The sequence below is a fragment of the Oncorhynchus keta genome, chromosome 28 (assembly GCF_023373465.1).
Source record: "Oncorhynchus keta strain PuntledgeMale-10-30-2019 chromosome 28, Oket_V2, whole genome shotgun sequence".
Classification (NCBI taxonomy): domain Eukaryota; kingdom Metazoa; phylum Chordata; class Actinopteri; order Salmoniformes; family Salmonidae; genus Oncorhynchus; species Oncorhynchus keta.
In genome coordinates this window covers 69,085,825-69,110,342 of record NC_068448.1, presented here as the reverse complement: position 1 = coordinate 69,110,342, position 24,518 = coordinate 69,085,825, and the positions used below count along the sequence as shown (strand labels likewise).

The following is a 24,518-nucleotide window of genomic DNA, read 5'->3' as shown; positions in this document are numbered from 1 at the left end:
GAAAGAACCTTGGGGGTGGCCAGGCCAATCCAGGAGAGCACTGTGACCACTATGTCCACCACCATGAAGTGGATCCCTTCACCCCCGTTGTTCCCAGAGACCACCAGCTGTAGGAGCGGCCCCAGCCACAGCCTGGCGTATGGACGGAAAACCTGCAGAACAACAGCGTCAGAACCATCAGAAATATCAGGAACAGTATGTTGGAACCACACCTGCCAATCTTGATTTGAAATACAAATGGGAAAAAACAGGAACGACGAAGGGTAAACACAGGGAGAAAATATATTGTTGGCAGATATTGTTAGAGGATGGGTGGCCTCACCTCCTCTGTGTTGATTATCAGCTTTGCGATGAAAAGTCGGATATTTAGTGGTGTGGCTGGATTTGCCAACTTTCCTTGCAGGAACTTCATCCAGGGTGGGAGTTCACTGGGTACGCTTCCCTAGACCACACAGAAGACAAGACAACATGTTGGAATGGGTCCCAATCCCCAAAATATACTATCAACCTTTCTCCAACTGCAATAGACAGACTTGTGCAGAATTCCAAATCCACCCCTAGCCCCTACTCCCTAGCCCCTACTCCCTGTAGATCTGATGAGGGCTGGATATGTGGAATCAATATTGCAAAAAGCCGACCAGAGGGCAAGATTAAGCCATAATAATGCTTATATCTATCAAATCCTCTCAGATCTACAAGAGTGCCTGGGGTTTAGGGGCTAAGTGGTCAGTGTGGAATGGAGCAGTGGAATGGAGCAGACCTGTTCAACTCTGGGAGTGATGTTGTTCCTCTGCATGTGGCCCACCAGAGACGTCATGGCCGCCATGCACTCGTGTTGGTTCAGTTCATCCATCTCCAGGTCCACAGTCTCCTCCTGAGCCGAAATGGTCTCGGCTCTCTGAGGTAACAGTCAAACATTTACCAATAAAAAGATACAACAGTGCAAATGAGTTTGTAGGCTCTTTGTGTATATTTATATCCAAAGAGACACACAGCTGTTCCTTCTGCTAAAGGTGCTTCCACTAAGTATTGACTCAGTATATCTTTAGGATATCTTAAATATTGTATATGTACTTATGCAATGTGTATAATAAAGGTAAGGGGCCTGTTAAGGGATGGGACAAGAGTCTCTCCCATGGATACACTCTAACCCATGTAAAAGCAACCCTGGAGCATGGAGAGAGACAGCGGTCGGACTGACCCGCTTCCTGACTGTGCGACTTTGCCCCGCAGGATTCTGAGAATTGTAGGAGAAGCTCTGGACTCCGGTTGAGAAGTCAAACTGACTCATCTCCTCACTCAGACTGCTGTCAGCCATGTAGGACTGAGAGGAGAGGTATACTGGCTCCTCTGATGGGCAGAGACAGACAACACGGATAGAAAGGTTAAATAGAGACAACTGTTACTTCCAACAATGTAACGTGAAGTATACTAAGGAACCTCAACTGAATGTCAGGTGGAGATGCAGATTCATCCTACCTCCGTTCTCCTCGCTCACTTCTTTCCGAATCATGACGTATTTCTTCTTCCTCTCCATAGGAACCTATAGGGAGAATGAGAAGGCTATGCTCAGATTACTGACATCACCGATTACTCACCGACGTCGTCTCATCAGTGGGAGAAAAAAAAACAATATACCTCAATTTCAATGGGGAATCTGTACGTCCTTTGGGTATCAATGAGATTCTCGAATATGAATTGATTCTGGGGGAAAGAACAGAAGAACATACATTATTGACTTGGATTGTAGAATTGATCATGTGAGATGAGCCTGGTACTTCTATACCCATACCATTTAGCAATTTTATTTCACCACAGGAAAAAAGTACATAGTTTATATGTTTTTATAAACTGAGTGTATATATTATAATGCACACTCTAAAATGCCCTTCATGCCAATCAGAAACAAGTATTCAACAATGCCATGGTATAACTTGTATTATAAACTGGGTGGTTCGAGCCCTGAATGCTGATTATATCTGTGGTATATCAGACCGTATACCACGGGTATGACAAAACACTTATTTTTACTGCTCTAATTACATTGGTAACCAGTTTATAACAGCAATAAGGTACCTCGTGGGTTTATGATATATGGCCAATATACCACGGCTAAGGGCTGTGTACAGGCACTCCACGTTGTGTCGTGCTAACAAACAGCCCTTAGCTGTGGTTGGCCATAAACCACACACCCTCGGGCCTTACTGCTTAAAATATACAACTGGATAAAATCTGCAATGCAGTTTGGTTGAATTAACCCTTTAGTATGGCATGACAATAGGAGTTGGCAATACAGCACAAACAGATCTGGGACCAGGCGACTTTGTATCACCTTCTCAGGTTTCTCTGTGAAGAGGAAGCCTTGGTAGAACTTGGTCTCGTTGAAGCTACAGCTGATGACTGCGATGGCACAGTTATACCCAGCACAATGGTACTGCCTCCTGATCTCCAAGAGCTGAGTTTCTCCTGTCATGTTCTCCGTGAAGGCTTCAAAGCATGACCTAAAGGGAAATTACAACTGGATTTAGCAACACAAACAGATTAAACTAGACGACTGGAGAAATTGATTGAGTAGCATTTTATTTATTTTTTACCCCTTGACAAGGTTAGGGGTGAATATATATTTAATGGATGACTATATTGGAAAATTTTATGGATGGAACCTTTAAAAAGATACAACTTCTCGGTGGACTTACTTGATGAGAGTCTTTGACAGTTCGTTGCCCTCTGTTTTGACTGTGGTTCCACAGTAGGCCTGGTTGATCTGGGAGTCTTTGGAGTAAACCTCCTCTTTAGGCAGACGAGAGTAGAGCAACTCCATCAGTTTGTAGCAGCCATTCTTCTTAATCAACTGGGCCTCATAAGCCGCTTCGTTGGACTGAAAAAAAAGTCAGAAATATTTTTTTCAACTGATTTAAATGTTTTTCAACTCTATGAGAACATTAGAAAAAGCTCAGTTGGGATTAAGTTTATCTGCAAAAACAAAATTAATTTTCTAATTAGGCTAAGTCAAATAACACTTCAAGCCTTACACGTGACAGCAGATCTACACCAAAACACTAAGTTCTCTATGTTATTTTAAAATGTTTTCAGACCTTTTCAGTAAAGCACACGCCCCGTCATATAACAGATTAAAGCAATGAACCTTGTAGATTCCACAAAAGCCAAAGCTCTTTACACTTGTCATTAATGTTCCACCACGGTAAAAGACTGCAGAATATTAAATACAGATAACAAGAAAGCAACCAACAGACCTTGGTAAAGCGAGCGAGCAGCGCCGCCATGATGTCACCGACGTTAGCGCTGAAGAATTCAGCCAGGGCTTTTGGACTGCAGTAAGAGGCTAATGGTAGCAGCACTCTCTCCAGCATGGCTTGGAGCATGGAGGGGACAGGCACGTCACCCTGCTGGATGGTCTTGTACACAGCACATAACAGCTGCACCATTCGCTCACCACTGGACCTGCTCACACACATAACAGTTTTCTATCCACCTTACACTTGGAGAAACCAACACTGATCTAAACACGGTGGGGGAAATAAGTGCCTCACTCACCGTCTAGCAATTCTCTGGAAACACGTTTGGAACAAGTCCTCCATAATGTGCTTTGTATCGCGGCACAGAACTCCGGCCATTAATTTCAGCAGAAGAGGACTTTGAGAGAGTTCTAGGGCATCCAAAAACTGAAAAGGAGTGACATTCATGATAATGTACAAGAATAATTCAAGATATCATTAAATATATGTGGCGGGAATCAAACCCAGAACCCGGATGTTGCAAGAACTATGCGCCCACCACCTGAGCCATTAGAACACTACTGGTCTACCGAAGTGTCCACTTCTCCACCCCCTTATGGATTTAAAGTGGACTGGTGTAAGAACAATGTTGGAGGGACTTAGGTCTTAACTATTAAAGTTGATGGCAGACCAGAGCTCAAATACAGGTGTATTTGAGTATTTCTTTTTAAAATTGCTATGCAGACGACACACAATTAATCTTCTCCTTTCCCCCTTCTGATGACCAGGTGGCGAATCGCATCTCTGCATGTCTGGCAGACATATCAGTGTGGATGACGGATCACCACCTCAAGCTGAACCTCGGCAAGACGGAGCTGCTCTTCCTCCCGGGGAAGGACTGCCCGTTCCATGATCTCGCCATCACGGTTGACAACTCCATTGTGTCCTCCTCCCAGAGCGCTAAGAACCTTGGCGTGATCCTGGACAACACCCTGTCGTTCTCAACTAACATCAAGGCGGTGGCCCGTTCCTGTAGGTTCATGCTCTACAACATCCGCAGAGTACGACCCTGCCTCACACAGGAAGCGGCGCAGGTCCTAATCCAGGCACTTGTCATCTCCCCCGTCTGGATTACTGCAACTCGCTGTTGGCTGGGCTCCCTGCCTGTGCCATTAAACCCCTACAACTCATCCAGAACGCCGCAGCCCGTCTGGTGTTCAACCTTCCCAAGTTCTCTCACGTCACCCCGCTCCTCCGCTCTCTCCACTGGCTTCCAGTTGAAGCTCGCATCCGCTACAAGACCATGGTGCTTGCCTACGGAGCTGTGAGGGGAACGGCACCTCAGTACCTCCAGGCTCTGATCAGGCCCTACACCCAAACAAGGGCACTGCGTTCATCCACCTCTGGCCTGCTCGCCTCCCTACCACTGAGGAAGTACAGTTCCCGCTCAGCCCAGTCAAAACTGTTCGCTGCTCTGGCCCCCAATGGTGGAACAAACTCCCCACGACGCCAGGACAGCGGAGTCAATCACCACCTTCCGGAGACACCTGAAACCCCACCTCTTTAAGGAATACCTAGGATAGGATAAAGTAATCCTTCTCACCCCCTTAAAAGATTTAGATGCACTATTGTAAAGTGGCTGTTCCACTGGATGTCATAAGGTGAATGCACCAATTTGTAAGTCGCTCTGGATAAGAGCGTCTGCTAAATGACTTAAATGTAAATGTAAAATTATTATTTTTCTTTGTAGTGAGTATGTTCAAATAATGTGTCCCGAATCAACTACTTCTATTGGAAGTATTTTTAAGTATTTTTAATACTTATGTTAAATACTATTTTTAAATACCTAGGTTAAATGCATGGGAGTGTATTTGAGTATTTTCAAATAATTTCCAAGTGTATTTACAAATACATTCCAATATTCAACGACTTGTATTTTCAATTAAATAATATTGAAATACTTACTTCCAAATGTCTTTGAAAGTAATTGAAATACCCTAAATACTATTTTTGAACCCAGGTCTGGTTGACCTTACCTTTCGAAGACAGTCCATGTAGTTGTTGCGGTGCAGGGAGCCACGGGGGAACTCGTCTGACTGCATCGGGAAGTGGGATGCCACCAGTGCCTCCAGGGACGTCTGCAGCTGGGCCAGGGGCTCCTCCGGCAGGGTGGTGAAGAATGGCAGCATGATCAGTGCCTGGCTCTGAAAAGTGGTGGGGTTAAAGCGATAGTTCCCTCAAAACAGTGATTAACATTTTTCCTCTTCCCTTGACTAAAGGTAAGACAGTTTTCCATGACTATGAGTCAATCCCATAGCACTTGTTAACAAGATTAAGGACTTAGTATTGTAGTGTGGCTTATGTTCCCAACCTGGCCATCCATGCTACCACAGCCAGTTAATTATCCACAGCTACCAAATGACCCCTCTCCCATCCCCATCAACTCAGTTTTCAGTGAACATACCTTATAAAATAGGGCTTAAAAATAATAAAAAATAAACATTTTAGATACCAAGAAAAAAAACCAGGAAGATTAAATTGATTAAAACGACCTTAATGTTTTACCTTGAGATTTAACGGCAGGGCCATGTCAACGATGAGAGTAGTGAACGTGGAGAACACCAGTTGGAATGCTTGGTGGCCGGCATTGGAGCACACAGATGAATCAATCTGCACAGAATTAGATATACATATAGTTAGATAAACTCATATAGGTTAAACACAAGCTAAAAACCTGGGTACAAAAATACAATGAAAACATGTTTAAAAAGATGAAAAGAAGCCTATATATATCTGGCTATGCTGCACCTGTAGAACCTTGGAGAGCAATGTGAGGGTGGCGGTTTTACTTTCTGACGTGGAGGCGTTGTTGCCCCACCACGGCCTCAGCAGCTCCCACCTCTGCAGTATCCACTCCACCAGCCGACTGCCCTGGCTCTTCCTCATCGAGCGCTCCCGGAAACTGTGGTCCAGCATGCCGTTCAGCAGCACGCTAACCTGTTGCAAGGACACCAAAGAAATGTACAAATGTATTCTACAACACTTTTTGGTCATCTTACTTTGTCCATTTTCTTGGTAGGTCATGGAAATGTGTATTTTGCTTTCAACCCAATCCCTGACATTTGAACGAAGGTTTGATTCTAAATAATTTATTAGATGAGACCACTACTACTCACCATGCTAGGGTTTTGGGTGGCGGCTTTCATGAGCAGCGTTACGGTGGTATCCAGGTTGCTGAGCAGCTCTGCATTGAGTGTCATCTGGAAGAGGCTGTAGAAGTACTCTCCATGAGAGAAGCTGAGGAAGTTCTGCTTGCGGCTGCCCGCCAGAGGCACAGACAGCATGATGGTGTTCAAAAGCAGCTCTACCAGCTGCTCACTCTGCCAGAATGACGACAGAACACTAACAGGTAAGCGTAGCAGAGACTGAGTTTGATGAAGTACTTGAGTCAAGCCGCAATCTGTGACCACTCTCAAATTCATAGCTGGAGCTATGAATACAATCACTGACTATCTACGAGATTAAAGTTTTAAACATATTTGGAAGCTATACATTGTTTACAAAAAGATTAAAAAAAACAGAAGTCTGCCATGTAAGCAGCAAACTGCCAGAGGGCATGGATGTTGCTCTGTTGGCCTTAGCACTCCGCCTGCAAAACAATCTAGGGGAAAGACTGTATTAGGCTAGGTGTTTCCAACCTGTCCACCCAGAGAGAAGGACAGCTGCACCAGTCCGTCGGCTAGCCTCCTGCTGCTCACGTCCATGGAAGGGAGGGCCTTCCTCTCCTCTCCGGGGGCGATGCCTTTGTATACCGCCAGGAGGAGTTTGGATCCCAGGGACTGTGAGTAACTGAGATCCTTTAACACACAGTAGAGAGAACAGTCACATAGTGAAGAGATTTCAACAAGAGGGAAGGTGTGTAACATTTACTATTTGTGCACTACAAGACAACAATTGAACTCTGGCCTAAGTAAAGCTGGGCCTAAATGTTTCAGCAGCATCAGGTAGATCAGTAAGACAGGGGTAAGGAGAGAAAGAAAGAAAGAAAGAAAGAGTACCTGGCTGTGCAGAAGGGAGCTGAGGAAGCCTGCTTTGTGAATCTGTTTGCAGGCAGAGAGAAGCATCTCCATATTGGCATGGCTGGTACAAGTGTCTGGATGGTAAAGGTCCACGCTACACAAGTTCCCCACACTGAAGACAACACAAACCCATCATTAATCATCATTCCTACACTATGATTTACTCTGTGCTCTGATGATTTCCTGAAGAAAATTAATGATAGAACTCCTATAAAGCCCATAGTTGTCTACCTAACATGTTTAAAGGGCTACTTAAAAACGACAATGGTCTAGGGGTTGGTTTGGGACTGAACTGATCTTAACCTAAACAAAGGACTAATCAACACCATACAGACCTTTGCTGGGATATCCTCTTCCTGAGGCTGTCCTCCAGATCCTCTCTGTAGGGTGAGACCAGCAGGGCCTTCAGCAGGGGAACACACACCTCTGGCAGGTGCTTCATCACTTCCAGGTCAGCCATGTTGAAGCCAATAGACGAGGGTTCACAGACAGTCAGAGCCACCAGCTCCAAAAAGGCAGAGTCAAACAGATCCTTCTCCAGTAGCTAGGGACAGGGTTAAAATGGGTATTTATCTGTTTATTTCTACAAGTAAACAATCTTGCAAGTTTCCAGAAGGCAGCAAACGAAGACCCGTGATATCATACCTAATTAACAATACAGCGAGACAGTGGGCATTAAATTGATAAAGGGATACATTTTACACTTTTCTGACACTTTATCCTCCCCCAAAAATACATGCAGCTTGTGATTGCATGGGGGAATTGTCAGCGATTTAGAGGTTATGTACATACATTTTCCAGGAAGTACTGAGAGTTTTGTCTTGTTGGACACTAGCACAGAAACGAGGTGCCCATAAATGTCTACAAAGCCAAAAATATACATAAAGTAATCCTTCACCTTCCAAAAGTCCTGTTGGCATTTGACCAGTACCACCGTGGCAAACTCCATGAGTCGTACGATGATGGTGCACTTGCTGTAGTTGTACTGGTCTCTCTCTCTGGGACTGAAAAGGGAGATTCTCTGGCCTGCTCTGAAACAGCCCTCTGCTGCCTCCAGCTCCTTGGTGGCCAGTTCAGCAAGGAAGAAGCCCAAGGCATTCAAAAAGCTGGATTTCTCATCAGAGCCTTCCAATAAAGAAAAAAACTTGTGACTGAAATGCAAGTGTGACCATATTGGATTCAAACCCTGGTCTCCTGTGCGTCACGCTACTTTGTTAGCCCTCTGAGCTAAAAGCGAGTCCTCATGTCTCAGGCAACGTCCCTCATCATACGAGTGTGGCTCACCAGTGAGTTTACTCACCTAGTATCTGCTGGGGCTTGATGATGTGTAGGCCGATGAATGTGTTGTAGCAGTCGAGGGCGGCCAGCAACAGGTCCATCCACTGCAGCGCGGCCCTGACGGTGAAGGGGCCGGCCAGGTGCCTGAGGGTGGGCTGGGAGAGCAGCCCTCCACCCTCCAGCCTGGAGATGAGGAAGCCCACACCACGCTGCTGCAACAGCTCCTGCAACCATTGGGACGGAGACCTCTCTCCTAAAGACAAGAAAAGTCCCATTATGATCTTTGTGAGCTATACTAAGCCTTGTCTCAGGGTAGTAAGTTGGTGGTCTGTTGATAGCCCTCTAGCCGTGTGGGGGCTGTGCTTTGGCAAGGTGGGTCTAGTTATATCCTGCAAACCAAACAGCAACATTTTCTTGTTTTTATTTTATTTACGGATAGCCAGGGGCACGGTTCAACACTCATATACAAACAAAGCATTCGTGTTTAGTGAGTCCGCCAGATCAGAGGCAGTAGGGATGACCTCTTAAGAAGTGTGTGAATTGAACCATTTTCCTGTTAAAATGTAATGAGTACTTTTGGGTGTCAGAGAAAATGTATGGAGTAGAAAGTACACTAGATTCCTAAAGAAAATAATGAAGTAAAAGTAGCCAAAACTATAAATAGTAGAGTAAAGCACAGATACCGCCAAAAACTACGTAAGTAGTACTTTAAAGTGTTTTCACTTAAGTACTTTACACCACTGGTCAGTGTCACCCAACCCCCCCGTCTCAGCCTCCAGTATCTATGTCCCGGGGGGCTAGGCCCAGTCTGTTATATCTGGTGTAATTCTCCTGTCTTAACTGGTGTCCCCCCCCCTAGCCCTAGTACCATGCCTCAGGACTACCTGACCTGATGACTCCTGGCTGTCCCCAGTCTGATGACTCCTGGCTGTCCCCAGTCTGATGACTCCTGGCTGTCCCCAGACCCTGCTGGTCATCTATGAACATTTGAACATCTTGAAGAACAATCTGGCCTTAATGGCCATGTACTCTTATAATCTCCACCCGGCACTGCCAGAAGAGGACTGACCACCCCTCAGGGCCTAGTTCATCTCTAGGTTTCTTCCTAGGTTCCTGCCTTTCTAGAGAGTTTTTCCTAGCCACCATGCTTCTACATCTATATTGCTTGCTGTTTTATTTTAAACTTCTATTTATTAAGACATTTAAATTAAAAAGGTAAAATATTTAAATGTGCAATGTGGTGTGGTGCCAGGGCTTTATAATTTCATTGATTGACTGATTGAATAATATTGCAGTAAATAAACAACTTTTTCAGGTCAATTGTGTTTGACCTTTGTCTCAGAGCCATAGAATTGCACATTTAAATATTTTACCTTTTTTATTTAAATGTGTCTTAATAAATAGAAGTTTAAAATAAAATGTTTAAACATACTATAGTTAGAATGTGTTGTCACATTTGTCTTTTTTTTTTTTTTACAGAGGAACAGATACAAAGTACAGTTCACCTGGTAGCAGGGGCACAAGCTCGTAGAAAAGCTCCATGCACTTGTGACGGCACTCGGTTTGAGGTCGCCCACACTGCTCCAGAAGCCACATAACAACATCGGACAAACACACATTTTCATCAGGGGGAAAGCCCCTGGTGGAAAAGAGAGAACATTTAGTAAATGATACAAGTAAAAAATGCTTTAAAACGGAGTTGCGTGTACTTGAAGTCGAAATTGCAACCATCCCAAAAGAGCGCCAGCCTAGTACATTGCTAACCTTGGAATCCGCCTCTTGGTGTTCTGCTGATTGAGGTTGGAAGCCTTGTATTTGATGATCCTCTTCAGGTGGTCAATAGCACTTCCACACTGTTGCAAGGTTCCTAAGGAAGTAGAAGGATTTTATTCATCTTTATGGCGATATATGGATTTGCGTGATGATGCATATTGTTGGATTTCAGCACCTCAAGATCTTAAATGTATATTATGACCTCTCTGGACACACGTAAAACCTAATTATTTTGTGGACTTTTGTTCATATTGAACATCATGATTAACAGAGCACCAACAGGAATTTAGTGACAATCCTTACCCAAGGATCTCTCGTCTGAATGGGCCAATCCCAGGCTTTCAACAAATACCACCAGTGCTTCAAAGACAAACTGCTCCACCAGGGAATTCTCTTCTCTGCACAGACAAAGCAAACAAAAACAAATTGCAGTCTGTAGTGTAGGCAATCTAGCCACATTTCCTTTATTTCCTAGTATGAGTGTCCCGTTTACTGCACTAACACGCTTCACAAAATCAAATAAGACCTTACCTGAATAGTCGGTAGATACTGTTGAAAGCCAGAGCAGCACCCAGCCTCTTAAAACCATTAGGATGCAGGGCCAGGCTGTAGATGCGCTTGAACAGAGACTTGATGTTGGCTGGGCTCTTCTCTTGTTGCTTGGGGGTGGTCTGTTTAATGGACCACTTGATGAACTCGTGAATGCAGCGGCCACAGAAGTCTCGAAGTGTGCTATCCACAGGGTCTATCACGCCATCCTGAAGAAAAACTATATCGTCAGCAACCTTTCATAACAACTGCTGTAGAATTAGTACATTTCAGTTTTACACATTCACTCCTGGTTGAAATACATTTGTGACAAATTGTGGCAACATGGGACCAAAAGCATGGAAGAACATTGCAGTTGCAACTACTTTTGCTATCAGTTTCATTCTATTAAAAATAAATAGTATTTGAAATTCAGTAGGGGAGAATGACCATAATAGCCTCCAAAACAGCAACTGTGTCCTGACTTTCAAATTTCTTGTTGTTGGTGAACCAGTGGATGAGCTGCATCACCAGTGGTTCGAAGAGCTGCCTTGTTACCTGAAAACAAAAAGTTGAGGTTCAAATACATGATTTCTGTAGCATCTACAGTGTATTCGGAAACTCTTCAGACTCTTGACTTTTTCCACTTGGTTACATTATAGCCTTATTCTAAAATAGATAAAGAAAAAATCTGCAATCTAACCACAATACCCCATAATGACAAAGCAAAAACTGTTAATTTATTGAGCAAATAAAAAAAATACTGAAATACCACATTTATATAAGTATTCAGACCCTTTACTCAGAACTATGTTAAAGCACCTTTGGTAGCGATTACAGCCTTGAGTCTTTTTGCGTATGACACTACAAGCATGGCACACCTGTATTTGGGGAGTTCTTCTCTGCAGATCCTCTCAAGCTCTGTCAGGTTGGATGGGGAGCATCGCTGCACAGCTATTTTTAGGTCTCTCCAGAGATGTTTGATTGGGTTCAAGTCCAGGCTCTGGCTGATCCACTCAAGGACATTCAGAGACTTGTCCCGAAGCCACTCCTGCTTTGTCTTGGATGTGTGCTTAGGGTCGTTGTCCTGTTGGAAGGTGAACCTTGGCCTGAGGTCTTGAGGGCTTTGGAGCAGGTTTTCATCAAGGATCCCTCGGTACTTTGCTCCATTCATCTTTCCCTCGATCCTGACTAGTCGCCCAGTCCCTGCCGCTGAAAAACATCCCCAAAGCACGATGCTGCCACCAACATGATTCACCGTAGGGATGGTGCCAGGTTTCCTCCAGACGTGACGCTTGGCATTCTTGGTTTCATTAGACAAGAGAATCTTGTTTCTCATGGTCAGAGTCCTTTATGTGCCTTTTGGCTAACTCCAAGTGGGCTGTCATGTGCCTTTTACTGAGGAGTGGCTTCCGTCTGGCCAATCTACCATAAAGGAGTGGTGAAGAGATGGTTGTCCATCGGGTTCTTGGGCACCTCCCTGACCAAGGCCCTTCTCCCCCGATTGCTTAGTTTGGCCAGGCAGGCCAGCCCTAGGAAGAGTCTTGGTGGTTACAAACATCTTACATTTAAGAATGATGGAGGCCACGGTGTTCTTGGGGACCTTGAATGCTGCAGAAATGTTTTGGTACCCTTCCCCAGGTCTGTGCCTCAACACAATCCTGTCTCGGAGCTCTACGAACAATTCCTTAATTCTCATGGCTTGGTTTTTGCTCTGACATGCACTGTCAACTGTGGACTCTTATATAGACAGGTGTGTGCCTTTCCAAATTATGTCCAATCAATTGAATTTACCACAGGTAGACTCCAATCAAGTTGTAGAAACATCTCAAGGATGATCAATGGAAACAGGATGCACCTGAGCTCAATTTCGAGTCTCATCGCAAAGAGTCTGAATACTTATGTAAATAAAGTATCTTTAAAAATATATATATTTTATACATTTGCAATCATTTAAAAAAAACAGTTTTTGCTTTGTCATTATGGGGTATTGTGTGTAGATTGCTGAGGATTTGTTTTTATTTAATCCATTTTAGAATAAGGCTGAAACGTAACAAAATGTGGAAAAAGAGAAGGGGTCTGAATACCTTCCAAATGCGCTGTATATATAGGCCTTACAAAGTGGTCATGAAGGCTACATCAAGCCTAGCGGTTAAGAGCATTAGGCCAGTAACCGAAAGGTTGCTGGTTCGAATCCCTGAGCTGATAGGTGAAAAATCTGCCGATGTGTCCTTGAGCAAGATACTTCACTCAGATTGCTCCTGTAAGTTGCTCTGGATAAGAGTGTCTGCTAAATGACTGAAATATACAAATATATCAAGGCTACATTAAGCCTTAAGCTGATGTTTTGTCTAAAGTCCATCAGGCACAGCTAGAGCCTAGGTCCTCTCTAGGTTTCTTCCTAGGTTCCTGCCTTTCTAGGGAGTTTTTCCTAGCCACTTTTTGGGGGCTTAGGCTGGGTATCTGTATAGCCCTTTGTGACAACTGCTAATGTAACAAGGGCTTTATTAAAATACATTTAATTAATTGAGTTGGACTAACCTGGTCCACGTCGCAGGCGAGCCGGAGCAGCACAGGAAACAGGCGTTTGTGCAGGTTGTACATAGGAAGGCTGCCCTTCTTCCCTTCCACCATCTGAGAACCCTTGCCCACCATGTATACCACCAAGCTATGGAGCAACTCACAGGCTGCCACCTGAACACAGCACATACACACAGTAACAACTTTAAATACAACTCTTGAGAAGTGCACATTGGATAAGTGCTGGCTCTATTCAACTCAATGCCGTGTATAGAGCTATATTCTTTTTACTTATTTCAGGGATCTGCACACATTCACAACAGTCCCAAACTATTAGGTCTATCAGATATATACTTAATCAGATTTTTTGGGCCGTCTAGCTTCCTTGTAAAAATATATATGTTTGTTTACAAAGTTTGAGGGGCCATACTTTGGTTTGCCTGTCACTTGTTGACAGCGCCAGCTCTGTGATGCGAGGTAGAAAGGGGTCGAGGTAGATGACGGGCTTCATGTCAGTGAAAGGCACAGCGAAGCTCAGTCTTTTCTCAGAGTCCCAGGCCACAAACTTCTTCATCATCTCCTCGGCTGAGGTCGCTGGTGAGAGAATAAGATCCTATATAAGCTATAGAAACATACCAAAGGTGATATATAAAGATATGAGGGTATGGTCGACATACAATTAGCTGATATGCAGACGTTCAAACACATCACAGGAGGTTGGTGACACCTTAATTGGGGAGGGTGGGCTCGTGGTAATGGCTGGAGCGGAATCAGTGGAATGGTATCAAATACATCAAACACATGTGGTTGATACCATTCCATTCACTCCGTTCTAGCCATTATTATGAGTCATTCTCCCCTCAGCAGCCTCATGTGATGCACATATTAGGTATACATACAGTACACACACACACACACATTTGTTTATCGTGTTTAATCAAAGTGGTAGTTGTAAAATACATCTAGATCCTCACCGGTCACCAGATTCCTGTTCAGCTGCCCTCCCAGGTGTCCCAGCAACCGCACCACCCTCTTCCTCACCATGGCAATGGGAGAAGCTTCCTCCTGACAAACAAAACATCATGTAATTAATATTTGAGAAACTTATGCTTCGGTTACTTATAGCCAGGAAAATGACTCCTACTAGTTATTACCATGGCAACCTTCTTGGATCTCTTCAGGAGCTTAGCCATCACTTTGCTGTATCCTTTTTCTTTTCCCGTGGATAGAGACGTCACCTCCCAGGGGCTCTCATCCTTGTCTGCAACCAAGACAAAAGGGGAACAGAATTATAGCATACCGAACAAACAAGTAGGTCAGATTCCCTGAGGGAAGTACAGCCAAATAGAACAAAGATATTCTTTGTAATTTCCTTTCCAGACTGAAAGTAAGCAAGAATGGATGGATGGACAGCGAGGTCAAATCACCGTCAGCAGCGGCTGTTTTCAGGTATCCGTGGAGGTGGGGCAGGATCTCCCTATAGTATGGCTGCATGGTGTCTCGGGGAATACGTGACGACCACGACTCTAGAGCGTCCAGCGCTGCATTGGCCAGTGGGGCATGGCTCAGGCCCAGCTTCAGAGCCACCTGGGGTACACCAATCCCAGAGAGCGGTTACGTCATCAATTGGGATGAATTGAAAACAGCACCTATACATGTACATGACTTCGTACCAGGTAGGTAGTTATATGTTGAGTTGAAATGTTTTAGGTAAACCAGTAATAAACCCTCATGAGAGGAAGCTCCCCACCTGAAGTGGGGAGATGTATGCCTTGATGTCCAGAGCAACTATGTCATGATGAAGGGAGAGAACGAAGGTCAAGCAGGAGGCCAGGAGCTCATCTTTATACTGCTTCATTCTCACAGCCACCTAAGGAGACAGTGACATTCCAGTACATCACTCTGACCAAACAATCTGGCCTTTAACACCGCTCTTCTCGTTCTAGAGTGGATTCAAAAAGTAGTCGTGCTGTACCTCTTTTCCAAACTTTGAGAAGAGTGCAAAGCAGGCGCTGCTTTGAGCGCTTTTGGATCCGACACCCTGTTAAAGAAAGTATAGTGTACATCAGCCATCATGTACATCACATCACATGTACATCAGCCATCATGTACATCACATCACATCACATGTACATCACATCACATCACATGTACATCAGCCATCATGTATATCACATCACATGTACATCACATCACATGTACATCACATCACATGTACATCAGCCATCATGTACATCAGCCATCATATGTACATCACATGTACATCAGCCATCATATGTACATCAGCCATCATATCACATCACATGTACATCAGCCATCATGTACATCACATCACATGTACATCACATGTACATCAGCCATCATGTACATCACATGTAAATCACATATGTACATCACATGTACATCAGCCATCAAGTTGTAGAACATACAGCTGTGTCTACGTGGCATATATAACCTTTAGTTCTAAACTTTTATCCAGTGCAGTGACTGAATAGATAGTGCATATGACCCAAGAGGGAATCAAACCCACGACGCTGGAGTTGCAAGTGCATACAGCGCAAATTATATCAAACATCTTTTCAAAGAATAGTAATGGGATGGAATTGATGAACACGGTTTACCTGGAAGTACTTGATTCTCTTGGCTACTTCCATGGAGACAGAGAGTAGCTTGTAGAAGCCACTGACAAGCGGGGCTCTTATGGACTGAAGGATCAGCTCGTGGCTCAAAGGGTACACCCACTGCCCAAAATAGTCCAGACGCTTCTTCAGGAGCAACTCACTACAAGGACAAACAGATAGAGGCCTCATAATGTAACTAGAGGTACGGACTCAGGTGCCAAACTGACATACAAATACTTGGCTTGAAAGCACTGGATGATTTAGGCTGCATTGAAGATTCCTCCCATTCACTAAATAAAAAACTAAGTCACAGATCTGTGCTGTATAGCCGCTTTCTATAGTTGTTGTTATGCCAGACAGCACACAGAGATCTGGGACCAGGCTAGTGGATGGGGACTGGTACTGGTACCTGCAGAAATCAACCAGGTTGATGAAGGCAGTGAAGTCCTTGGGTTTGTTGGGAAGGAGGTGGGCTGTTGGATCAGAGGACGGCAGAACCATACTGCTGCTGACCTGGTCATCCTGACCCTATGACAACACAAACCACATATTGATCAATGAGAGATTCTCATTTGTTTACAATATCAATTATTTTCACGCGTGGCACATCTTTATTCATCGGCTAAAGCCGGGACACATCAGTGGTGACCGTTTAAAAAAATGATTCACCACAAATCAAAAGTTATTATCAGAAGAGGTCTCACCTCCTTCTCTGTGTTGACATTCTGAACTGAGAGGTCCAGCTTCTCCACAATCCTCAGGATGGATTTCACCAGTTCATCATAAAGCAGGCGGCTCAAAGACCTCAGGGTAGCGTTCTGGGTTTCAAACCCCGTGTCGAGAAACCCAGTGTCCTACAGCAGAGGACATTTTGAGTCATTGATAGCAAGGAACACTTCATCAACCAACACTGTATGAGGAGGACTAATCTCTCATGGACAGACTACGTAAGCATAAATGGTAGCGTCTAACCAAATTATGCACAATTTAAGTTCTGGGTTAACCGAGATTAGTTGAGGACTAACTAGGCTAAGAGAACCAAACTGAGCAAGGAAGATTAAAAACATCTTTCCCCTTAGAACCAGACATGGGTTCAAATAGTATTTGTTATCTTTGATAGAGCCTGCCTGCAGAGCTAAATGAGTGGCGTTTACACTTGTAGGACTATTCTACTGCGCCAGGCCAAGCTTAATCAAGTCAGTTAAAGTATCTGAAAGAGAAAAATCCTATTTTAACCAGGATCTGCTTCGAACAGCACCCTAACTGGTCACACACACACACCTTTAGATGATCACAGTCCAAGAGACCCCTGAATAGATCCAGGTAGTCGCGACAAGAGGGAACCCTCCATTTCCCAGTCTGCATTTGAGAAGCCTCTGCAGACTCCCCACCAGTCCCGGTGACACTCTGAGCGTTCTCCCCCTCCTAACAGAACAGTTACCACCATTAACAAGTTCCCAATGACAACAACTGATCCCGCCAACTGACAATATCCCATCCTCCCAACTGACTGACAATACACTATCCTGCCAATTTTCAATCATGGTTAAAGAAAATATACATTTAAAGTATACATTTAAATAACAAAACTATGCAACTAAGTAGAGTTGATGAAAACAAGGTCAACAACGCATAGATCACAGTCCATGTAAGGAATGTATGATATTCTCATATTAGAGCATTAAAACAGTGGCATAATGTAGGGCCAAAATGACCTTACCTCAGGAAGGACAACTGGCTTCGAACAAACACGAATCAAGCCCTGGTGCACTGAAAGGAGAAAAATAAAACAATTCTGGCATAGTGATGCATCAGAAGTTACGATAACAACAACTTTGACGACTTAATGAGGCCTTCATAAACCCTTTATAAGGTCGATATAGATTTTATTAATACTATACACGTACAACAAAGGCTTTAGAAAAATGTCCTTACATCTGGCACTTTGGCGATTGTGTCAAAAGCCTTTGCAGCCTCTACCTAGCATGGCATTTGTTTACAGCCTAAATGATTGTAGCTTAAATGGTTTGTGAAGCAACTATGATGGCTTTATAAATGGTTTTTGAAGGCCTCCATAAATGGCATATATTATAGGCCAGAGTCTGACTCAGTTTCTTCAACTCACCCACAGAACTGATGAAGCTCCAGAATACTGGACCCTTGGATGCCATGGCGACAAGCACCTTGACGATGGCACGAGTGCAGGTGGGCTGCATTCTCACGCTGTACTGAGGGAAGCTGTCGATCTGTACCACCAGGAGGCGCTCTAGCACAGGTGTGTAGACCTCAGGGATCTGTGGGTGAACGATAAACAGTGATATGGTAATGCTAGTCTCATTACCATCTGTAACTAAAGTTACATCGGTTGGAACATAGGAACAATTATTGCGGTGCGCTAGATTTAGCATCACTGATTATTTGGACAAATCACGATTTCGCGGGGGTAAGTATTTTTCAGATTTCGGAAGGGGAGGGGTTCATTTGGACTGGGTTCTGGGGTTACCTTGTCTAGGTGGATGATGACACTGGCAATGGAGTCCAAGAAGCTGGGGAGCTGGTAAACTTTGTCCTCCTCTCCGTCGGACTCCGTGAGGTACATCTGTTTGCAGCGTTGAATCAGCTCTGTGTACATCAGGTCCACGTCTTGAGGGCAAACCACTTTACATGGCTGCAACAGCAACAATTATACAATAAATGGTTCAGTAATGCAAAATAAACAGTGCACTGGATAAATTAAATATATCACAACTCCAAATGCATGTACATATCAGTGACTAACTGTAGCATACTTACAACATAACAACAAACCAGTCAGTGGCTTTTCCAGCAGGACAAGCCCAAAGGGATGAGGGGAGAAAGTAGAAACGTACCGCTGCAAAGAACCCATAGCCACGGATAGCAATGGAGAGCTCCTTGTGAGTAGAGTCCATGGTCTTGATTATGGCACAGAACTTCTGCATGAAGAACTTGAGCTTGCCTTTGTGCTCCTCAACATTCTCTGCCACCTGGAGAGCAACCTAAAGCGATAATCCAACAAACAGTTATATTTCTCAGGGCAAAAAGGAAACACACTATTCCTTGCAAAACAAAGGAATAGAAATACGGTTATTCATAAAAATCCTCTCAAGTGAAACATGACCTATATCTTATGAAACAATAAGTATAGGGGACAAATGAACGGACGCCCTTTTGTGTAGCAACTGCTAGAAAAAAAGGTCAACAAATAAAACGCCACCATTAATTTGTCTGTCGGCAGTTCCACGGTAACAGAATGACACAGAGACTCCGATTTTTCCATTTCAAAATGTAGGTCAAACAAAAACCAATGATTTCAAAGTTAAACCAACCATACAACTCGATGCACAAGGAATACTTTTAACAATTTCCATGGAAAACTATACAGAAACACATTTACTTGAAGAACCGTGCAGATTGAGAATTTTTAGGGCTCATAGACTCTAGCCACCCTCGTCATAGACTGTGCTCTCTGCTTCCTAATGGCAAGCGATACCGGAGCGCCAAGTCTAGGACTAAAAAACAATTTATCAAATGGCCACCCGGACTATTTACATTGACCCCCCTTTGTTTTTACACTGCTGCTACTCGCTGTTTATTATCTATGCAGAGTCACTTTACCCCGACCTACATGTACAAATTACCTCGACTAACCTGTACCCCCGCACTCTGACTCGGTACCGGTACCCCCTGTATATAGCCTCATTGTTGTTATTTTATTGTGTTACTTTTTATTACATTTTTTACTTCAGTTTACTTAGTAAACATTTTCTTAACTTTATTTATTGAACTGCATTACGGTTTGTTCTGTCATTCGGTTACCAAACTTTGCATCTGCACTGTTCTTCAAGTAAATGTGTTTCTGTCAAATGTTCAGTAGACATTGTTTTGTAGACATTGTTTTTCATTGGTTTGCTTTAAATACATTTTAAAGTGAAATATCGGAGTATCAGCATCATTCTGTTACCATGGAATTGCCCCTAACTACATACTGGCTTTCAGGGATGTGGTAAGCCCACCTGTTTGAGGAAGGACTCCAAGGCATAGTAACTGGTCTTCTTCATCTCCTGGTTGATGTGTCCACACAGCTTGGACATGACATCAAACAAGGCTCTGTAGTGGTCCATCAGCAAGTGGCTGAATTGAGCTGCATGCTTTGCTAACAATCGCAGTCCAGCTACAAAGTGTAAAAAAATGGCTTATTGTCAAGCTCAAACAATGCTGCATTTGATTGAGATTGCCTGGTGCAATGGAAACAAAGGAGTAGTCATGAAAGTGAAAATTATTTAGCAAATAATTTGGCACTCAATGCAGTAAATCTTACCAAAGGTGACAGCATAACGGCACATCTCCACCTGTTGAAAAGAGAGGACGTGAAATAAACGGAGGGAGGAACAGTCCTATTGCTCACATTAGACAACCTGTACGCTACCACGTAGGATATTGAGAGCACTAATTGTACAACATTTTACCAACCTGAGGACTAATTGTCTTCAAGGCATACTCAAATATTTCCTTTGAGGTTCCTGGGTCTAAAGAAAAAATAAAAAAAATTAAATATGGAAAATACAGGATGACCTGAAGACAAAGTCACTTTATTGGTGCTGAGAAATCAGAAGATTTACGACTGGAAAAAAAGCTTTCCATACAGGAGCAACACATTCAGTTAAGTAAAGGCAATAAACACAAAACACACACACCGTCTTCCACTGACTTGGTGAAATTAACCATTAGTGCCGTAATCCCTCTCAAACATCCAGCCACAACAGTAAGCTTTGGCTCCTTTGTCGATGAAGTCATCTAAAAATGGTTTCAACATTGCAACCAAAAGAAAATTAAATTCAATACACACAACAAAATCGATTGGAATTGAACTGTAGGCCTAAATATTGCACAATGAACACGGCTCAAATACCACACAGTCTACTGCAGGGATAGGCAACTAGATTCAGCCGGGGGACGATTTTTGTCGGACCGGATGTTTACGGTACAGAATTATAATACTTTGTACACTGAAAATTGACCAACTTGATACTTGAAAATAACAATTATTTAATATCTTGATTACAATGAGACACGATCACATAAAGTTGTGGCCAAATAGATAGACACCCTTGCACATTTCTTAAATAATTCTCCACAACCTGTTATGGATTTTCAAAAATGCAGAACCAATTTTATTTTTGTAAACTTAAGTTTAAAATTGTAATTTAGAAAATAAAGACAAATTTGACATGGACAAAATTAAAAAGTATATATTATTTTTTTTTACCCAATTTTAATCGTCTTATCGCTGCAACTCCCCAAAGTGCTCGGGACAGGCGATGGTCGAGTCATGCGTCTTCCGAAACATGACCCGCCAAACCGCACTTCTTAACTCCTGCCCGCTTAACCCGGAAGCCAGCTGCAACAATGTGTCAGAGGAAATATCATTCAACTTATGACCAAAGTCAGCCTGCAGGCACCCAGCCCGCCACCAGGAGTCGCTAGTGCGTGATGAACCAAGTAATGGCCCCTCCGGCCAGCCTCTCTGGCCAAACCCTCCCCTAACCCGGACGACGCTGGGCCAATTGTGCGCCGCCCTATGGGACTCCCGGTCACGGCCGGTTGTGACACACCCTGGGATCGATCCCGGGTCTGTAGTGACGACTTTGACCGCTGTGTCTTTATATTTGTCCACAACTGTATGTCTCTTTTTTTATTCATGGAAATACTTGGGAACAGATTTACTAAATAAAACTCATTTTAGCTGAATTCCTGGTGAATTTACAGTTGTTTTGAGGGGACGGTTTTGGCCTGCGGGCCACCTGTTGCTGACCCCTAGTCTACTTTATATGGGATGTACCTGAAGTTTCAGCTCTCCTAAATAGGCTCTGTAGAGTTTATCTGAGTGGTTGACCATTTCGCTGGGATGGACCTCACCCAAAACTCCTAAGAGCTCATAGATTTTACTGAGAACTTTTGAAAAAATAAGACAAATCAGAAACACAAATCAGTGTCAATAGGACTTACAGGTAAACTAGTGTTATAGTATACTGCATTATAGAGAGAGCAGACAGAGTGATTCCTATGCCACTGGAAACATTGGAATTACAAGGTAGGTCAGTAAACATGGATGAATATGTGGGGCCCTATTGAAAGCTATTCTGCGACACCTACTTGAAGGTGCCTGCTTTTTCACACTGTCAATATGACCCCCATCAAGAAGGAAATTAACACTCACCTGTATCTGCGATTTTGTTCTTGTAGGAGAGCTCGAAATAGAATTTGTCGAATATTTTACCAACTTTTAAATCCTGAGCAATGCTGGAGTCCTTAGTTAAATAGAGAACCTATAACAGTTAGGAAATGGAAAACTGACATTTAGTAAAAAGATGGTGTCATTTAACCAGTTTTCAATAAAAACATTATCACATGAATGCATGTTAATCATTAACCTTGATCAGGAGATCTAATGTTGGTGTCTTGCATTTTGCAGCTTTGTCCTTTGTGTACACAACCAAGCATATGTCCTACGAACAGAGGAAGGATGGAGTTAATACTGAGGAGTCCAAGGTGTCAAATAAAAATAACTTCAAAATGTATAAATACAAATTTAAAAAAATAGACAACATACCTTGATCTCAATGGCATAAGTCTTCTCCCAACCCTTGACGCTTGTAGATATCCTCTGCAAGAACTTGTCCAGTAGATTGATGGTCTCAACTCTTGTATCCCGGAGCTGCATTTAAATATGAACCAGTCATCATGGCAACAACAACAAAATAGAACGGGACTGTACTTCTACATTTCAATTGGGGAACAGATTTTCATTGACTTCATTCATTTGCACTAACCTCTTCCCATGCCAGTGATTTTCGAAGAAAGTTGAGCAACCCATCTTCATTTGAGAACAACAGGGATGCATGTAAAGCTTCAAGAGAAAACAAATCAATCAATTACTTGATGTCACTCACTCACCACTTCATAAACAAACAGGTAATTCTATATTTTACAAAAACACTATGTTGTATAGTCCCTACAGAATTAGAATAGCATCATAGATCAGCGTAGACTTGCCTCCCTGACCCCAACGGATTGTTGAAAGCTAGGGAAGATCTCAATTGCTAGTCCTCCTGTCCTCTCCTTTCACCTCCTTCTCAAAACCCATTGGAGGAGATCAGAAATGAGAGACTTCTGGCTCTCATCCAATGGGTTTTGAGAAGGAGACTAGGAGAGTACGTGAGTATGCAACTGAGATCTTCCCATAGTGTGGACAAGCATGCAATGCTGCTGACCAGAGCCTCAGGTGTAGCAGGCCTGCTAGTCAAGAGTTACAAAAAAGTAAGGACCTCTTTAGTCCTTAGAATGAAACAACATTGAGAAACACGCTAATTTAGGGTCTTAAATCACTATTACCTACATAGTTAATCTCAAATGACATGTGAATGGGGACGTCTGGAATCATTCAAGATGGATGCAATGCGCATGTGTAACTGATTATTAGCATCTCAAAAAATGCCTCTGGCCATTGTCTCAAACAGGTGCCCAGTCTGTGCCAGTATTCGTTCATTAGGAAGGTATGTAATCATTACGCCAATTATGTAGCAAAACGTTTTGCAACAGAAACCGTTTCCTCCAAACGAAAACGAGAGTTTATATTAGACAAATTCAGATAGGTCCCTTCCCGTTTAAGAAACGTTTTGCAACAGAATAGGCTACATGAATACCCCCCAGCATTAGCAAGCCAAGGCGCAAATCTATACTTGCTAGCTAAATTGCTATGATATCTACATAGCTAGTTAACGTTATGCTGTTTGGGTCTGACAATTGAAGTTAATATATTGCACACCTTATATAGACCAACAGTGAACCTTACCCAGCTCGTTCTCGCTGTTCGTTAGCATGCATTCTTGCCCCAAGTCCCCGATAATGTCATGACATCTTAGCGCTGCATCTCTTGTGTCGCCATCTGAGAGAGCTGCATGAAGTTTCAGAAGATGCCCTTGAATCCCTCCAACAACCTCAACTTTGTTGTCGGAGGACATGTTAAACCAATCTAGCCACTGCTAGGTATCCTTAGAACACATCAACAACATTCATACGCGCGCGACCAGAAATACATCTAGAAGTTTAAACACTCCCATCAAAAGTGTATTCACGACCAAGCATGATGTTCAAAAACGTTACAAACCCGGAAATCAGATGTCAATTGTTTAAAATGTAGCAATCTCAATCAAATTCTAATTTATATTGCAATAATATTTCATTCTAGCATAGATTATCCTTTCAACAGGCAGCGATTGTGTCACAAGTCTAATAAGTAACCTTAAATGTATCGTCGTTTTCAAATGCTCAAGCAACGCTGAAAAGATCCTGAATATACCCCTGTAGTCGTCAACGCTAAACGCATGCAACTGTAAACAGCGTAATCTACTGGCATGGAGTATCGATTCTATTCCTATGGGGAAATATTGTTTTTATTTATT

At 43.2% G+C, this 24,518-nt stretch overlaps 1 protein-coding gene across 1 annotated transcript in view; it reads right to left on the bottom strand.

Moving 5' to 3' along the window:
- prkdc (protein kinase, DNA-activated, catalytic subunit) overlaps window positions 1-24,186 on the bottom strand; it is a 44,546-nt gene extending 20,360 nt beyond the window's left edge. The window contains exons 1-49 of the mRNA XM_035741924.2: window positions 23,909-24,186; window positions 22,887-22,963; window positions 22,667-22,771; window positions 22,488-22,562; window positions 22,274-22,382; window positions 21,896-22,008; window positions 20,751-20,850; window positions 20,527-20,582; window positions 20,375-20,405; window positions 20,070-20,227; window positions 18,906-19,052; window positions 18,539-18,703; window positions 18,161-18,329; window positions 17,756-17,805; window positions 17,317-17,460; window positions 16,740-16,889; window positions 16,445-16,563; window positions 16,036-16,195; window positions 15,390-15,455; window positions 15,165-15,284; window positions 14,842-15,001; window positions 14,569-14,675; window positions 14,389-14,479; window positions 13,845-14,008; window positions 13,436-13,588; window positions 11,345-11,452; window positions 10,898-11,124; window positions 10,670-10,764; window positions 10,358-10,460; window positions 10,099-10,232; window positions 8,616-8,846; window positions 8,214-8,440; window positions 7,651-7,859; window positions 7,295-7,427; window positions 6,935-7,093; window positions 6,413-6,616; window positions 6,045-6,233; window positions 5,802-5,906; window positions 5,273-5,440; window positions 3,556-3,683; window positions 3,255-3,462; window positions 2,697-2,878; window positions 2,333-2,501; window positions 1,639-1,704; window positions 1,480-1,543; window positions 1,202-1,350; window positions 761-898; window positions 323-442; window positions 9-152 (exon numbers count right to left, since the gene is read on the bottom strand). Of these exons, the coding sequence (XP_035597817.1) occupies window positions 9-152; window positions 323-442; window positions 761-898; window positions 1,202-1,350; window positions 1,480-1,543; window positions 1,639-1,704; window positions 2,333-2,501; window positions 2,697-2,878; window positions 3,255-3,462; window positions 3,556-3,683; window positions 5,273-5,440; window positions 5,802-5,906; window positions 6,045-6,233; window positions 6,413-6,616; window positions 6,935-7,093; window positions 7,295-7,427; window positions 7,651-7,859; window positions 8,214-8,440; window positions 8,616-8,846; window positions 10,099-10,232; window positions 10,358-10,460; window positions 10,670-10,764; window positions 10,898-11,124; window positions 11,345-11,452; window positions 13,436-13,588; window positions 13,845-14,008; window positions 14,389-14,479; window positions 14,569-14,675; window positions 14,842-15,001; window positions 15,165-15,284; window positions 15,390-15,455; window positions 16,036-16,195; window positions 16,445-16,563; window positions 16,740-16,889; window positions 17,317-17,460; window positions 17,756-17,805; window positions 18,161-18,329; window positions 18,539-18,703; window positions 18,906-19,052; window positions 20,070-20,227; window positions 20,375-20,405; window positions 20,527-20,582; window positions 20,751-20,850; window positions 21,896-22,008; window positions 22,274-22,382; window positions 22,488-22,562; window positions 22,667-22,771; window positions 22,887-22,963; window positions 23,909-24,077 (6,618 nt within the window). The 5' untranslated portion in view covers window positions 24,078-24,186. The remainder of the gene's footprint in view (window positions 1-8; window positions 153-322; window positions 443-760; window positions 899-1,201; window positions 1,351-1,479; window positions 1,544-1,638; window positions 1,705-2,332; window positions 2,502-2,696; window positions 2,879-3,254; window positions 3,463-3,555; window positions 3,684-5,272; window positions 5,441-5,801; window positions 5,907-6,044; window positions 6,234-6,412; window positions 6,617-6,934; window positions 7,094-7,294; window positions 7,428-7,650; window positions 7,860-8,213; window positions 8,441-8,615; window positions 8,847-10,098; window positions 10,233-10,357; window positions 10,461-10,669; window positions 10,765-10,897; window positions 11,125-11,344; window positions 11,453-13,435; window positions 13,589-13,844; window positions 14,009-14,388; window positions 14,480-14,568; window positions 14,676-14,841; window positions 15,002-15,164; window positions 15,285-15,389; window positions 15,456-16,035; window positions 16,196-16,444; window positions 16,564-16,739; window positions 16,890-17,316; window positions 17,461-17,755; window positions 17,806-18,160; window positions 18,330-18,538; window positions 18,704-18,905; window positions 19,053-20,069; window positions 20,228-20,374; window positions 20,406-20,526; window positions 20,583-20,750; window positions 20,851-21,895; window positions 22,009-22,273; window positions 22,383-22,487; window positions 22,563-22,666; window positions 22,772-22,886; window positions 22,964-23,908) is intronic.
- Window positions 24,187-24,518: the final 332 nt, after the last annotated feature.